Source organism: Chinchilla lanigera, unplaced genomic scaffold, assembly GCF_000276665.1.
Source record: "Chinchilla lanigera isolate Chin_1 unplaced genomic scaffold, ChiLan1.0 scaffold00069, whole genome shotgun sequence".
In the NCBI taxonomy this organism is placed as follows: Eukaryota; Metazoa; Chordata; class Mammalia; order Rodentia; family Chinchillidae; genus Chinchilla; species Chinchilla lanigera.
In genome coordinates, this window is record NW_004955470.1 from 2,247,604 (window position 1) to 2,263,363 (window position 15,760).

Below are 15,760 nucleotides of genomic sequence, written 5' to 3' on the forward strand. Positions count from 1 at the left end.
TCCTGAGAAGCAAAGAGAGATGCTGCCATTGTTAAGCGGAAAGGGATATTTGGGAGGGTCTGATTTTATCAGCAGTCAACTCCTTAGTAAATTTTTTCATGTTAAGATGCTTTTCACTTTCCTGTAAAACTTAAGAGAGCTCACGTAAAGAAACTCTTCTATCAAAGATCACAATTATACTTGTTAAAGGAATGGTCTGCACTACTTTTTTATTGAACATGTGATCTTTCTTTAAGATTGCTTTTCACTTACAGTTACTGCTTTGGCTTCTGTCCTCTTGTATCCTGTAGGAAATACCAGATTGTAAAGCTTGTGCTCTTGTCAGCTGTTGGTCACCTCTTTGCTGTATTTTTGTGCCCAGGTATCATCTCCAGGCTCTCCGGCACCTCTATGTACTGGCTGCAGAACCTAGGCTCCTGGTGCCTGTGGATGTGGATACAAACACGCCATGCTATGCCCTCTTAGAAGTCACCTACAAGGTAACTCTGCCTGTCGTTTATTTGTAATTTTATTATCATTCAACTTTGCAGATCAGAATGTCTGTCTTAGTTACTTTTTTCTCATTGCTGAGACAAATACTCAATACCCAAAATTAAGGAAGGAAAGGTTTATTTAGCTTACAGTTTGTGGAGATTTTAGTCCATACTCAGCTGGCTCCAAGGCAGGGTGGTACATGGCAGAGGGCCACAGTTCATGGCAGCAGGAGACACAAAAACAGCAAAAGCAAAAAGGGAGGAGCAGCAGAAAGCAAGCTTCTTTCCCTCCTTTATCTTGTATGTAGGTTACCCACCCTAGGGTGAGTGTAGCACTCACACCCATAATCCCAGCGTTGGACCATGAAGCAATCATAAACTCTAGAAACCCTCCCATGACTGCTTGAGGGTTTGGGGGGACATCTAGACACAAGCCATAACAATATCTCAAGAGTGTTGTCTAGTAAACTGTTCATATACAAATGAGTTCTTATATATTCTGCTAGACCATTCAGACTCATTTATAGTCTGTGGGTATAATTATTTAGGCATCATCTGCTGTTCTTTTGTCCTAGAGCTTATAATTTGGAAATGTTCCTGGTAATTTTACATGGCTGATAGTAGCACTCTAAAACACTAGTTGAGTTAAAACCATTCTTCAGTTTGTATTTGATGAGAGATCTTTTATTTAGATATACAAATAGATCACAAGTCATGTGTCCATCCTCCAGCAAATTGTGAAGTGCTCTTTATGTATCAAAACTCTGCCAGCCTCAGGTACAAAAATGGGGTGACTAAAAAAATGAGGTGACATTGTCATACGCCTTAAGGAACGTCTGTCCATTGGGAGCCGAAGGGAGCATAGAGTGTGACAGCTGAAGGCATGGAGTGTGGAGTACTTGTAGAAGAGCCCGTGTCCAGCTGGGGCTGGGGCAGCTGTCATGGTGGGCTCTGAGAGGCTGAGAATTACCAGCAGAGTGGGACCTTTTTCTCAGTGGAGAAGGAATGTGCATACATCCAGAAACTATGGAAGGGCAACTCTTTATGACTGCTGGCCTGTGAAGTGCAAGCCTTGAAGGGGTGGGATGAATACCCCTGAAGGAATTGACTTGTGAGCCCATTAATATGCGAGAGGATTTATGCCTCTGAACAATCTGTACAAACTATGGGGGAGAGGAAGGGGAGGAGTGCTATTTCTTCTCTGTGGTTTACGCTGACCACCTAGTAAACTGCGGCTGTACTTTACCTTTATTAAGGGCACTCAGTGGTATGAACAAACCAAAGAAGAACTGATGGCCCCTACTCTTCTTCCAGAACTCCACCTTTTAAAACAGGTGAGTTGGGAGTGACTTAGGGAGGTATGTCCAAGTCATAAATTGAAATAGAAGTAGCATGACATTAACATCAGCTGTATTGAAGCTTCTGTTTGGCAGAAAACAGGAAAGCAGCAACAGGAGGAAGATCAGGAAGAAGAGAGAAGGTCTTGTCTTAAAAATCTTTGCTGATAGGTTGGGTGTGTTCAGAGCAGGATTTACATTCTGTTTTGTCAAGAAATGGATCTTCTTAACCTCTCTGCATCTCTTTCCAGCTATTATTTCCTGTGAGAGGCCTGGGTTTCACTTGGTTAGACTAGCATTGTTTCAGCTTATGGGTGACTGTATTTATATTTATCTTGGCAGATTAAAGTTAAAGGCCCAAGATACTGGGAACTGCTCATAGATTTAAGCAAGGGAACCCAACACTTGAGGTAAGTATACTGACTTTCTCAAAAGTGCCTTCCAGGAAGTTAATAGGAGTATATGGGGAGGTATGAATGACAGATTATTGTGTAGAGTGCTGCTTATTACTCAGTGGTCTCATTTAAGACAGTGGTTAGGATATGTATTGAATAAAGTGCTGTATGTCTTTGAACCAGGGTTTATATTAGAAAGTGAAAGTTTGAATCTGGAAATTAAATCCTAAATACTGACATTTATTCATTTAAGAATTTGAACTGACTTAGCTTGAGACAGAAGTGGAGCTGTCTCTTGGTACAATAATACAAGATATGGTTTATGTTTTGTACCTTAGGTAGTATGTTAATTATATCTTTACATTTCCAGAAAGTTAACGAGCATGTAAAAGTTTTTATGGTGTGGTTCCAATTTATAGTGTCCCGCGTTCTATATAATGGCTGATTTCTGTGTCATTCTATGTTTGCAACATTATTTGTTTTCTGCTGCAGACCAGTTAGTACATACTTATGTCTCTGTCCTATGCATAGTGCTAGGGGCTCTAGGGAAAAGCAAGCAGTGTTAGATAAAATGTTCCCTTTGAAGCTCATATCTGAGCAGACAGTCAGAATACCTTCTCATTGAACAAGTACCATGAGTCTAGATATGAGAGGAAGGCAGAACATTATTTGAGGCTTTCTTGAAGGGACTGGCTTAATTTTAGACATAGGAAATAATCACATGCTTTAGTGGAGAATAATCAAGACTGTATCTTCTGTAAACATGGCATTATACCTCTCATACTAAGTTTATATTTTTCTCTTTCAGGTCCATTCTTTCTAAGGATGGGGTTTTGTATGTGAAGCTCAGGGCAGGTCAGCTCTCCTACAAGGAAGATCCAATGGGGTGGCAAAGTTTGTTGGCCCAGACTGTTGCCAACAGGAACTCTGAAGCCCGGGCTTTCAAGGTAGTGTTGGTGGTGAAGCACTCGAAGATGAAAGGAAGTAATCTGAGATCTCACTCGCTTCTCCTCTTACTGTTGTGGTTGTAAAGCCTGATTGACCGTGGCTGCCTTTGCTGTTCCGTGCGGCAGCGTAATAACTAGGAACAGTCTGCTGCTGCTCTAAGTAAGACTGACGCGTGGTGGCAAGAGCATTCACAGTATCTTAGCACTATCGAAGTAGCTATTTCTACTTACTCCTCTCAACTCAGTGAAAATTTGCTACTTCATAGCAAAAATAGGAAAAGGATTTTGCAATCTAGCGCTTGATAATTTCCATTTTTAAACCATCATTTGTTTCTTGAACTTGGTGAGGATGAAATGATAGATTCTTAGTTTATTATTTGCAGTGTTTGATTGTCAACATGACAGTGTTTGAAATGAAGAGAGATGAAGAGATAGTTAAAAGAACATCTGACTCTCATTCCTGTGGAAGAGTTAGTACAGATTTTGTTCTGTAGAATTGAAGTTTCCCACACTAAAAACTATGTTCCATGATCTAGCATAAATTTCTGAATTTAACCCCAATTTTTAGGTATCTCAGGAGCAAGTATATTGCTAAAGATAGTCTCTTTAAAGCAGTCAGGATGCTACTTACGTACAGCAGAGATGCGGCAGGTGGAGCAGCCCAGGGGCAGCCAGAGCACTGCTGTAGCTTCTTCTAAGTAGGAGTAATTCAGTTCATATTTCACTTTAGGTCGGTTACTAATGATAACACCTTTATAATAGTGGAATTTTATCTATAATTCTCAGGGTTGACATCTGTGGATTTTGTTTAGCAGTATTTAGTGGGTTGTCTGTGAAATACTTTTGAAGCGTTTTTGAACAAAATTTAACTTAAGTTAGCACTGTTGCTTCTAAAGATTAGATCCCATCTCAAAGACTAATCCAATTTGTATAGAAGAGAGATGAGTTTAGACTTGAGTTTGAATAGGGAAAGCATGTAAAAATGGGAAGATGGGCCGGGCTATACTCAGTGGTAAGCTCTTGCCTAGCTAGTATGTGCAAGTTCTTTGTTCCATCCTTAGCACCGAAAAATAAGAATAAAAATACTGATTTCTTGCCTGCTGGGAGTTTAGAAATAAAATATAAACCTCAATAGAAAATAGTAATACTTTCGTATTCCAGTTTTAGACTTGAACCTCGAGTGGTATTCTGGAGTTCTCCCCCATATTTTTTACTGTGGTAAAATACACATAATACGAAATTTACTATCTCCAGTGATAGTACATTGATACTGTTGTGCAACTATCAGTACTTTCATCTCTAGAACTGTTTCATGTGACAGATCTAACATGCTGTACTTACTAAATGCTAACTTCCACTTTTGTTTCTTGGCCTCTAGAAATTGCCATTCTGCTTTCTTCCTTTACGATTTTGATTATTCCAAGACCTCATGTATGTGGCATTATATGGTGTTTGTCCTTTTGTGATGGGCTGAGCGAAACTCCATTGACCTTAGTTTTCTTTAACAGCTGTATTTCCCAGGAGGCTTTTAGTTAGACACTGAGGAAAGGAGCAGTTTGCAGAATTTTTTTTGGATAAGTTGTACAGGAAAGGAGATCTGTTTTTTAGTGGCCTCTTTTTTTTTTTTTTTTTTTTAAATTGGTCTCTTGATAAAGAGTTTATATAACTTCTTAGCCAGACAGAGTGGTAAAGCTTCAGCAAGTTTATATATCTTGGGTTTTATGGGAACATTGTATCAGAAGGGGGAGTCACAACTCTGTGCCTTACAGTTGGAGTAGATTGGTAAGTAGTCTTTCATTATCTCACATTGTTGTGGTTTGTTTTTGTGTTTTTTTAGCCTGAGACAATTTCAGCCTTCACTTCTGATCCAGCACTTTTGTCATTTGCTGAGTATTTCTGCAAACCAACTGTGAACATGGGTCAGGTGAGTATGACTGATATTCCCCATTTAATGACCTGCCTGGTTAACAACTGTTCATACTTGAACCTGCTGCTTGGACTTATGGCCCATCTTTCTTTTTGTATAGTTCTGTGCATCTTGTTTGTAGAGCCTCTTCTTTGTATGGTTTACCTTGTTTATACAGTACTGTAATTTTTGCTGATTGTATTACATAGTATATTGCTGTAGGTTTATGTTCTGTTATACATTATAGCATTGCATATAAGAGTTATGCAAATAAAGGTGAAATCATCAAGCTGGAGTTTCCTGTCACCATTTCAAATACTATAATGTGCATACTATATACAAGTCCTCATTTATCGACCAATTCACTTAAGGACTGAGTTGCAGGAACAGAACTTTGTCATTAGATGAAGGACATATATGGTTTGCTGAGCTCCAGGATTAGAATTTGTTATTCTGTGGATGGAGTACAAAAAATATCTGTAGTAGCTATATCTGTCTTTGAAATTAATGACATACCTCAGATGTAATAGGTGGGTTTTTTGCAAGTGTACATTTTCTTGGTTTAAAACTTAAATTCAGTAACTTCCTACCGTGATAGGTGAAACAGCTTCAAATTTCAGACATTAGTTTTGATGGATGGGAGTTTCTTGTTCTCATTTTTACAGTGATTTATGCTTTGAGTAGGTACTGCCTTTATTGTTTTTACGTAACTTCATCAGTTTTGTTTTCTCTGTGTATTGCAATCCTTTGTGTTGGTCATACAGCTGTTCTCACCGGGATTCAATCCATAGTACACACAGGGAAAGAATAGATGTAGGAGTCATAATCTAGGGTGAAAGTCTGTGCTTATGGCCTTAGGAAAAATTCTCAACCTCTTCCAGTTGTAGTGTCATTTCTAGAAGTGAAATTTTAGTAGAGTCTTCTTTACCATGTTGCTTTGAGGGCTCAATGAAATAACCTTCCCCTCTCCTGTTTGTTGAATCTTCACTGTACGTGTTACACTCTGCTGAGTACCATCTGTCATTCTCTCATTTAATTCTGATGCTGTGGTTAGGCACTTTATCATTCCAGATTTACAGAGGAGGAAACTCCCGCTCGAGATGTCACATGCCCTGCCCACAGGGTGGTAAGGACTGGGCGTAGACTCAAGGTCTCTGATAAAGCCTGTGCCTGTCCTTACCTCCCCACTGAACTTGAATCTTTTGCCACCAAACCCAAACTTGTTTGGGCAGTGTTTTCTCCTCCATCTTTGCAGATGCTTTGCTCCCTTTCTGGATCTTACTTTTTCCTAACCTGACCTAAGATAACTCTGGGGTTTCCCATTGGCTTATTTTACTGTGGTTTGATCCATTCCTTTCACAGCACATACTGTCCTCAGTTGTCCCTTGGGACTAAAGTTTTATTGTGTTTAATTGATGTTTAACGTTGCATGTGTTATAAGTTTGTTTTCAGTGAGATTACTGGCAGGCATGGTGGTGCATGCCTGTAATCCCAGCATAGGGAGGCTGAGGCAGGATGGCTGTGAGTTTGAGGACACCCTGAATTAGATAGCAAGACCCTGTCTCAAAAAAAGAACAAACATAAAAGAGATTATTGTTTGATATCACTCACTGGAGAGCTTGTTATATACTTGTTTCTCGAATTGATTTTCAAATCTGCTTTGATGTGCTACAAAATGCTTCCAATTTTCCACAGAAACAGGAAATTCTGGATCTCTTTTCTTCAGTACTCTATGAGTGTGTCACTCAGGAGACCCCGGAGATGTTGCCTGCATACATAGCAATGGATCAGGTATGATTCCCAAACCCTGTTCCAATTCTGATGAGATCCTGAGTTTCAAATGACCTGAACTAATATGGTAAAATTGCCTATGTATCCTGCCTTTTAGCTTCTCCTTTGCTTTTAGAAATCTTAAAAAGAACAGCCCAGCTGTTGGAAGATCCAGATGTCTCTGTGGCCCCCTCTTCTCCTCCCCTGCCCAGGGAGGAGCAGCACAGCGCCTCCCCCCTCATCCCTGAGTGGTCCCTTGCTCCTCTCCTGGCAAAGCCCCTTCCTGGAAAAGACTGCAGATGAGCAGTGTGTGAGCAGATAGTGCCCAAGGAAGGCAGGGATGTGGAATTGCTCCTGGGTGATTCAGGAAGTCACAGAACAGTACATAGCGATTTAGAGAGTGGAGTTCATTTTTAAACTTTGCTTATTCTGCTGTTTTAAAAGAGCCTAACATGGGTACTGCAGAAATAATGCTTAACGGCTTTCCTAAAGGACTGGACCAGTTTATTCAGTTTGGGATGGTAGTAATACATGCAGCTTTTTTTGTTTTTGTTTTTTTCTTTTTTGATACCAGGAATTGAACTCAGGAACTCGTGCTTGCCAGGCAGGCACTTGTGCCGCTGAGCTATATCCCTGGCCCTTGCATACAGTTTTTTAACTGTACTGTATGTTTGCAACCCAAATTTTTCAGTTAAGCAAAGGCAGTTTTCTAACCTGACTAAAATTTATCTGGGAAATCTTAAAATACAGATCCTCCAATACCATTCCACAGCTCATCAGTCAGAATCTCTGAAGTAAGATCCAGAATCTGTAATTTTAAACAGCTCGTTAAGTGAATGTGTTATAAAGAGTTTAAGATGAGCATTTGGAACTCCATGTTTAAAGCCAAAGAAATAATCTGTAATGGTAAAATATATTTAAGCTAGGAGTAACTCCCCCACACCTAAACTCACACGGTGTTATGTAGCATTCTTAATCAAAAGAATTAAGACCTTTCCAATATGAACAAGTGGGTCCAGAATGCTATTTTTGCCTGGAACCCTTCTCAGCGGAAAATTCTGTATCTGTGATGTCTGCGCTGGCACTACTCTCACGGTCCTCTCTCTAGCAGCTAAGTACTGGCTTTGCGTTCCTGGCGAGCGTTCCCCACCTTTACCCCCTGCACCCTTACCCTTCGTGAGGTGAGGGCAGGTCTCTGCGCAAACATCCCCCCAGTTGCATCCTTGATCACTTTGTGAATAGGTGGCAAGAGCAGCACGATCAGTGCGTCGTGTTGCCTTCTGCCCCTGGGATGCCTTCCTGGTCCTTTTTGCGTCACCTCCCCTACCTGAGTTTGCCAGAGGTGGCTGGCTGTACACCTAGATGGTGCTGATCATTCATTTGGATCTGTTGTGCATCTTAAGAGTGATCTCATTCACCTGGAAGCTACTTGTGTGGGGTTGTGTTGAAGGAAGTGAGCCGTGCCCTTGCACTAGGGAAGGGCTTCTCTGTGAGGCAGGTGGCTCACCTCACAGGGTGGACCCCACGTGGCCTTTGCTGGCTTTCTGTTTCATTAAGTGGATTGCCATCCCTCCTCCCTCCTGCAGGCTATAAGAAGACTTGGAAGAAGAGAAATGTCCGAGACGTCTGAACTGTGGCAGATAAAGTTGGTATTAGAGTTTTTTAGCTCCCGAAGCCATCAGGAGCGGCTGCAGAACCACCCCAAGCGAGGGCTCTTCATGAACTCCGAGTTCCTCCCTGTGGTGAAGTGCACCATTGATAACACCCTGGACCAGTGGCTGCAAGGTAACGACAGCATTGTGCCCGGGGGCTTTCAGAATGCACTGGGTCAGGAGACTGTGTTTTCAGATTTAGTTGGTGAGTAAGAGGAATCAAGTATTAGCCAGAATGACTACGGATTTAATGTTTCCAGTCAGATGAGTTAGACTCTGATGATCTCCTTCAGCGCCTTTAAAATAATTGCATCCAGCCTAGCTTTGTAAGAGAATATAGATGGCCTTTTAGACACCACTGAACATTAGGACCTTGTTTCATCTTCTCTCCCCTCAGGTCGTGTTTCCTTTCCCCTGCCTCTGTCTTCTGGGTGTGGCCTGACCCACTGGAGGCCCACAGCTGCTTTCTTTCCCGCCTCGTGCTGTGTCTCCCTGCTCCCGCTGCGCCTTATGCTTAGCACTTGCCAGGGTCTTTCGGAGTGGGTGCTGCTTTCCAGCACCGAGTCAGTCCTGGAGACCCTGCGCTGTGGTGCAACAGAGGCTTTCTGCCAGTATTGCTGGCTTGTGATCGCAAGGGCAGTGAGCATTTCCCCCTAACTTGTGGAAGTATTCTACTCCATGAGGCAAGTGAGGGGGCCTTGTGTTTCTGGGAATGCATTTTTACCCATGTCTGGAGTTGGTTTCTGTAGTAGACTCTTGATTTTTCCATTCTCAGTCCATTCAAAACAAGCTGCTTTGGTTAAATACAAATCGTAGTAGTATCATTAGTAAGAATTCTTGATTGGTTCACTAAATTATTAGTAATCAGTACAACCTAAAGATTTGAATATAATTCAACTAGAAGCTACCTCCTTGTAATACCAGGAAATAAACTTCTGGAAAAAAAAAACTTGAATTGTGAACCAGGTTGTAAGAGCTGTACATGGAGAGCAGCGGTTTCAGACTTTCTAACAGCTGTGTCCAGTCTGTGCTTTTTTCTTGGCATTTGAAAAGATAGTGTATTTTATAATTTTTTTTGTTAGTGTTTTTTATTCTTTTAGAAAAAATTTTATTTAATTGGCTTTGGTTCTTTTTATTCAATTTTGCGTTTGATCACCCATAGCCAACCTTTGCTGTGGATGAGAACTGTGTCCTTGGGTCTTTGCAGATTCTCGGGTTTGAGATGCTATAGAAGGAACTCAGACGCCAGCAGTGTGCCCCTGCCTGTTGCATTGCTGGTAGGCATTTGTGGATTCCAGCAGAACTATGAGCCTCCGCTAAACTTGACTTGCTATTCAGAGTTACCAAAAATGTGTTGCGTTTTAGTGAAAAACCATCACTTTTCGAAAAAACTCTTAAGTGGTCACCGCTGTTGCAAGCATTGGTGATTGGCTTTGGCCTAGGGACGGGGAGCCTGCATATCCATATCAGAAAATGCTGACTGTATTTTTTCTCAGTGGGAATCACAAGGGCTCCAGTGGACCTTTAGGGTCACTCATGGCCCAGACTGCACTCCCCAAATCTGACAACGCAGCGGATTTCTCGTACTGTATAGACATTTTATGTGTCTGTCTCCTCAGTAATTCTGGGCATGGAAAGTAGGTTTTAAGTTCAAGAACTTCAAAATGTTTTATTAACTTTTCAGTATTGTATTATGTAAAATGCAGAACACATGCAAAGTGAGTAAAGTGCTGTAAGAAGCGCCATCTCTGAGCTTCAGTAGTTACCAACACTCTGCTGTGCTTGTTTCACCTGAACCTTAACCCATCGCAGCTCTCTATTATTTCCCACATTTTACCGTGTTACTTGGCTCACCAGGGATGGGATACAGTGCTGTTTTTGACACTGCCAGGTGTGGTGACACATAGCTGTAATGCTAGCACTCGCGGAGGCTGAGGCAGGAGAATTGCAAGTTTGAGCCCAGCCGGGGCAACTCAGACTCTGTCTTGAAATAAAAAATAAGAAGGGCTGAGGATGTAGCTCGGTGGAGCACCGCTGCGTTCAGTCCCTAGCGCGGGTGGAGGGGTGGAGCTCGGAGGCATGAAAAGTCCTTGAACCACTGTGTTCTCCTTCATGATCAGCTGTTCTGAAAAGATTCTCTTCCTGGCTCCTTCAGTCCCTCCCCCTCTGCGGCCTTCCACACCCCGGCGCTTTCCTGCTCCCATAGACCAGCGTCCTCCTTGGTGTATTCAGTGGAGTCTTCAGTTTCTGTCTCACTCCATGTCTGCGACACTGAAGCTTCTGACAGCTTGAGATGGGCCTCCTCGGATCTCTGTGACAGTGTACTCACTGGTACTTCTCAGAGACTCGTCTGACCTTCCTTTCTCAGGCGTCACTGTTCACGGTCAGTTTTTTCCCTGACCCTTCTGGGGCTCGTCCTCCTTCTTTCCCTTCTCCCCTCCTGCAGGGGCCAGTCCATTCTGAAGTCTTGCCGTCTAACTCTTGACTGTTTCTTGAACGTGTCCACATTTTATGACTTCTGTGTGGAACAGAGCTACTCCTCGCTTTTTATTCTTATCCCCTCTCGAATATCCCTGGTCAAGTGACAGGATGATTTTTTAAAGAATAAATTGCTCTAACACCCCAGCTTGAACCTTTTGAAGAGCTTCTGATTCAGTTGTACAAAACTTCCTGTGTGGCCCCGGAATCGGCAGGAAATGCAAGGCACCCTCTCCCTCTCGGCTTCCTGCTGTTCTTCAGTCCACTTTGCCCACGTGGCCTCTTCCGGCTTGCCAGAGCACTGGGCTTCTTGCTGTGGAGCCCCCTCTCAGACTGGCCCGCTTCTTGCTGTGGAGCCCCCCTCTCAGCTATGCTCGTCCTCGCAGCCTTGGCTTTCTTGTCCCTTTCTCTTGGGTTTCCAAGGCTTTCAACTGTAGGCAGCTTTCTCATCACCTTTATCTCTCAGGTTTTTTTCCTGTTTCACATGCCTTTGTCTGCAAGTGATAGAAGTCTGAGGGAATGAGCTGCTGTAATGGGTAAGGCAGGACGGAGGGACTCTTTCCTCACGTGGCTCCCACTCCGTTTCTCTGAGGCTCCCTCAGTTGCACTCCGTGCCACGGCTTTATCCTCAGCACCCTTCCTCTCGTGGTGGTAACGAAGTGGCCGTGACAGTTCCTCAGGCCAAGCTCAGTGTGATGCTCAGAGGAAGAGTGGAGTTGTTTCCAGGGTCTTTGACATAAGAATGAGGAAATTTCCTTCCTACAAGCAAACGTGGCATCAAGCTTCTCCCCAGTCTCTGGCCCGAGTGGTGTCTTGTGTACATTCCTCGATCCGTGCCTGTGACAGTCGTGGCCTGGAGGTTTAGGTCTGCCGTCCTGTCCTGCGCTCATCCTTGTGTCAGGAACGCGGGATTGCGTTGACTGTGCTGGACCAGTGCTCCCCACAGTGGGGTTCCTGGAGCAACAGCGTGGTGCTTGAGAATTGTTAGAAATGCGGCTTTTCTGGCCCTCCCCGAGACCTACCTAATCGGAAACTGGACGTGGCCACCCGCTTGTGTTCTTACCGGCGCTGCAGGGGACTGTGATTCACACGAAAGCCTGAGAACTTCCAGCTGAGACTAACCTGGATCCAGGCCTGGCACTGAAGGCTTTCCCTGCAGCTGCCTCCCGGTGGAGGAGAGGGTGGTTCAGCGGCGGGCTGGGGAGACTGCCCAGTGACCACCACCCCTTTGTAGCACTCATGCTGATTTTAACCGCACACTGGTGTGGTTATTTGGTTAAGAGCCCTTTCCCACAGCACTCTCGGTTCTGCAGTGACACGTCTCATTGCGCTCTGTACGGCAGCTGCAGCCTAAGTGCTCAGGAAGTTCTTGGTGCAAGAGTACGGCAAGGAGGCATCCCAGTGCCTCCCGGCCCCATCCCGTCCTCGTTGGATCAGCTCCTTCCTTCTGTGTTCCTCACAGCCGGGGGTGACACGTGTGTGCACGCCTACCTCAGCGGGCAGCCCTGCGAGGAGCCCCAGCTGAGCATGCTGGCCTGCTTCCTCGTCTACCACTCGGTGCCCGCCCCACGGCACCTGCCGCCCCTCGGACTGGAAGGTAAGGCCAGTCCAGGTCCTCTTTCAGGGCCTCTCTGACCAGCCCACTGTGTTCCATTTTCTTGCAGGAAGAATTTCTAGAGAATTCCATTCTCTAGTTTGGCTTTTAGCTTCACTCATGTTTCTGTGTCATTGTTGAGAAATTCTTCTGAAAAAAAAAAAAACTATCAATTTCATACACGCAAAAGCTTTTGTCTATGTTCAGAAAAGAATGAATTCTTCACAGAGCTGCAAAGCCCAGTCTATATTAGTAAACTGAATATTCATATTATTTTTCTGTATTAATTGGCTTTTTATTACCTTTTTTCTGTTTTTTAAAATCAGTTAAAATCTTAATTTTTGTAAAACTTTTAAATTCACAACTCCCTCACTTTGTATTTAAATTTTTTCATAATAAGGCATAAAAAATTAATACAAGTACTTACTGTTTAGAATATGGAAACAGATGTAAAGTTTATCCAATAAGCTGAATAATAAAGTGCAATGAATCCCAAACACCCTTGTTTACTTATATCACAAATTGCTGTCCATTAATTGAGGATGAGAAAAATATTTTGAAAACTTCTTTTTTTTTTTTGTTTTTGTTTTTCTCCGGTACCGGGAACCGAACTCACGACCTTGCGCTTGCCAGGCAGGCGCTTTGCCACTGAGCTAAATCCCCAGCCCCGAGAAAAGTATTTTGAGAAAGGTGAAGATTATTTAGTCAGCTAAAGTTTAGTGACATTATTGGTTTAAAAACCTCAGATAGAAATCCATTTTATTATTACTGTTACTACTATTTTATATAGAGACTTTTAGTTATGGCCGTGGTGGAATTGCTTATATTGACTGACTGCCCCATGGTAACAAATGTGAAAGTTAGACAAAACACAGAATAGCTTTCCAAATCCTAGATGTGCCGGCAAACCCAGATGAATGACATGTCTTTTCTGTGGGACCTTCTTAGAGGAAGAGGCATTAGGTCAACTTCTGTTACCCACTTTCAGTCTGTGTTCTTAGGACTGAGTCCATGGATTTGTAAGGAAAGAGTTTCAGAAAATCACTTAAATAGTAATTGAGAGAAAAAACATAATTGAAGGTAGATGAGCATGTTTCCTAAGTTTAAATAGTTCCTATATTTAAATAGTGTGTATAAGTAAACAGTATCAGTGGTTTCAGGTATTCTTAGTTTTCACAGAGGTCACTTTCTGAAGTATGGAATGGATAAATTTAAATTTTTACATCAAGTTCCTAATTGAGGTGCTGTCATTGGGTGATTGTTTTCAAGGGGAAGAATGCCCGCTTCAAACACGACCCTGTCTTGGGAGGTTTTCTGACAGGGGCTGTGCTGCTGACCTTATTTAGAGATGTTAACTTTCCCCATTTCCATTTTTTCAGGGAGCACAAGCTTTGCCGAACTCCTTTTCAAATTTAAGCAGCTGAAGATGCCGGTGCGAGCTCTGCTGAGATTGGCTCCTTTGCTCCTGGGAAATCCACAGCCCATGGTTACGTGATGACATCCAGGGGCCAACCCATCCTGAAACGTGACTGCATAAAAATGTGAGCACACGTCAAACCTGAAGAAACATCCTGGTTCTGTGATACAACTAGGGGGAAATGGGCTGTACTCGCCTCACTGTGTCTTAAATATTCCAGAGAATCTGTTGGTATCAGTGTTAACATAATATGATACATAAAAGTGAGTTAAAATTTGCTTTGTAAATAAACTTTTTTTTGGTTTGTTTTCAAAATTCTTGATTGCTTAGTTTTGGACTTCAGAAAATAGAGTGGCAGAGACTGATAAAGTCTTTGAGCTGTGGTGGTTCAGGTGAAGTGTCCAGGCCACAAAGCTGAGCTTCCTGCTGCCATGAAGGGTCCTTTAGCCCGTGACTAAGATGTCACAGTTGTTCTGAAATTGCTGGACAAGCCAGGTGTGGTGGCGCATGTCTATAATCCCAGCACTCTGGAGGCTGTGGCAGGAGGATCACTGTGAGTTTGAGGCCAGCCTGGGTACATAGTGAGCTCAAAGCCTGCCTGCACTACGAAGTGAGATAATATCTCAAAAAAAAACCAAAAAAACAAAAAAAACCAGACAGTCTTAACGCTGTGATCACCTCAAGCAAGAGCTTTATGTCTGTGTGCAAAGTTGCCCAGCAGGAAGTAGGAAGTGCTGTGGACTGCGTTTGTCCTTGTGACTGTCCACAGCCAGGAAGAGTGGCTTCATCAGGAACCGAATTCACTGGTACATTGATCTTGAAGCTCAGCCTCCAGAACTATAAGAAGTAAATCTGAGTGTGGATTGTGTGGTATTTTGTCATAGCAGCTGGAGCAGACCCATAACAAGGCCTGCTCTGAATAGCTAAAATATGCGTTTTCCATGACAGGGTCTTCTGAAGCTGCACTTTAAAGTAATCTATTTCTACCCAAGACTTGAGAATGTCTGTCTATCCCCATGGCTCTGGACTAGATGATGATGAAAGATGCTGTGTGTGAAGATGTCTCCAGCTTCAGGTTCAGATACAGAGAGGAGAAAGCTGCCTGCTGTCGAGTCTGACCCGGACCGGGCTTCCTAAAGAGCAAGTGGGACCTCACGCAGGTAGAAGCTGCAAGGTCTTCACCCGCTCATGAGATGATTTCGCATTTCTTCCATATCCTGACTTGTATAAGTCTAAAAATAAAAATGAACGCGAAGAGTTGTGCCGCATTGAGGTTTCAGCAGAGGCCCCTGTGGAGGGGACTTCACCTGGACGCCCTGCTCCCAGAGGCAAGTGTCCCCTCCTTGCCCCAGAGGTGTGCTCCTGGATGTGAAGCATAGGAAGGAGTTGAATTTGAGAAATTTGCTTCCTTTTGTGCTTAAAATAGTTCTTCTAATTAAAAGAAAATTTTAGGTGGTAGATTATGAAAATTCTGTTTGAATTCAGAATTAACCTAATATCGAGGCATCTCTTCACTCACTAGTCTTTGATTGTGTGCTTTTCCCTGAATAAAGGATGATGTGAGAGACAGGTTTTGAACACGTGTTAACTTGTAAAGGAGAGAGAACAGTTGTTAGAATGTTATCAGCAAAGCAAATGTGAAGCTGGGCCTGGTGGTGCACGCCTGTAATCCCAGCGCTGAGGAGGCTGAGGCAGGAGGATCACAAGTTCAAGGTTATTCTGTGCTATATAGCAAGACCCTGTCTCAAAAACCCAAACCAACCAACCAGATGAAAAACTTTAAAAGAGGGA

At 43.1% G+C, this 15,760-nt stretch overlaps 1 protein-coding gene across 4 annotated transcripts in view; it reads left to right on the forward strand.

Annotated features, from left to right (window-relative positions):
• Positions 1-15,201, forward strand: part of Anapc1 (anaphase promoting complex subunit 1) — an 80,642-nt gene extending 65,441 nt beyond the window's left edge. For 3 of the 4 annotated variants that reach the window (XM_005400613.2, XM_005400611.2, XM_005400612.2), the window contains exons 40-48: positions 362-479; positions 1,730-1,807; positions 2,153-2,220; positions 3,014-3,152; positions 4,990-5,076; positions 6,754-6,849; positions 8,415-8,613; positions 12,421-12,555; positions 13,932-14,284. In XM_005400613.2, coding sequence (XP_005400670.1) covers positions 362-479; positions 1,730-1,807; positions 2,153-2,220; positions 3,014-3,152; positions 4,990-5,076; positions 6,754-6,849; positions 8,415-8,613; positions 12,421-12,555; positions 13,932-14,047 — 1,036 coding nt within the window. In that variant the 3' untranslated portion in view covers positions 14,048-14,284. Of the gene's footprint in view, positions 1-361; positions 480-1,729; positions 1,808-2,152; positions 2,221-3,013; positions 3,153-4,989; positions 5,077-6,753; positions 6,850-8,414; positions 8,614-12,420; positions 12,556-13,931; positions 14,285-14,917 lie in introns of those variants that run through there. The other variant, XM_005400614.2, reaches the window with a different exon arrangement.
• Positions 15,202-15,760: the final 559 nt, after the last annotated feature.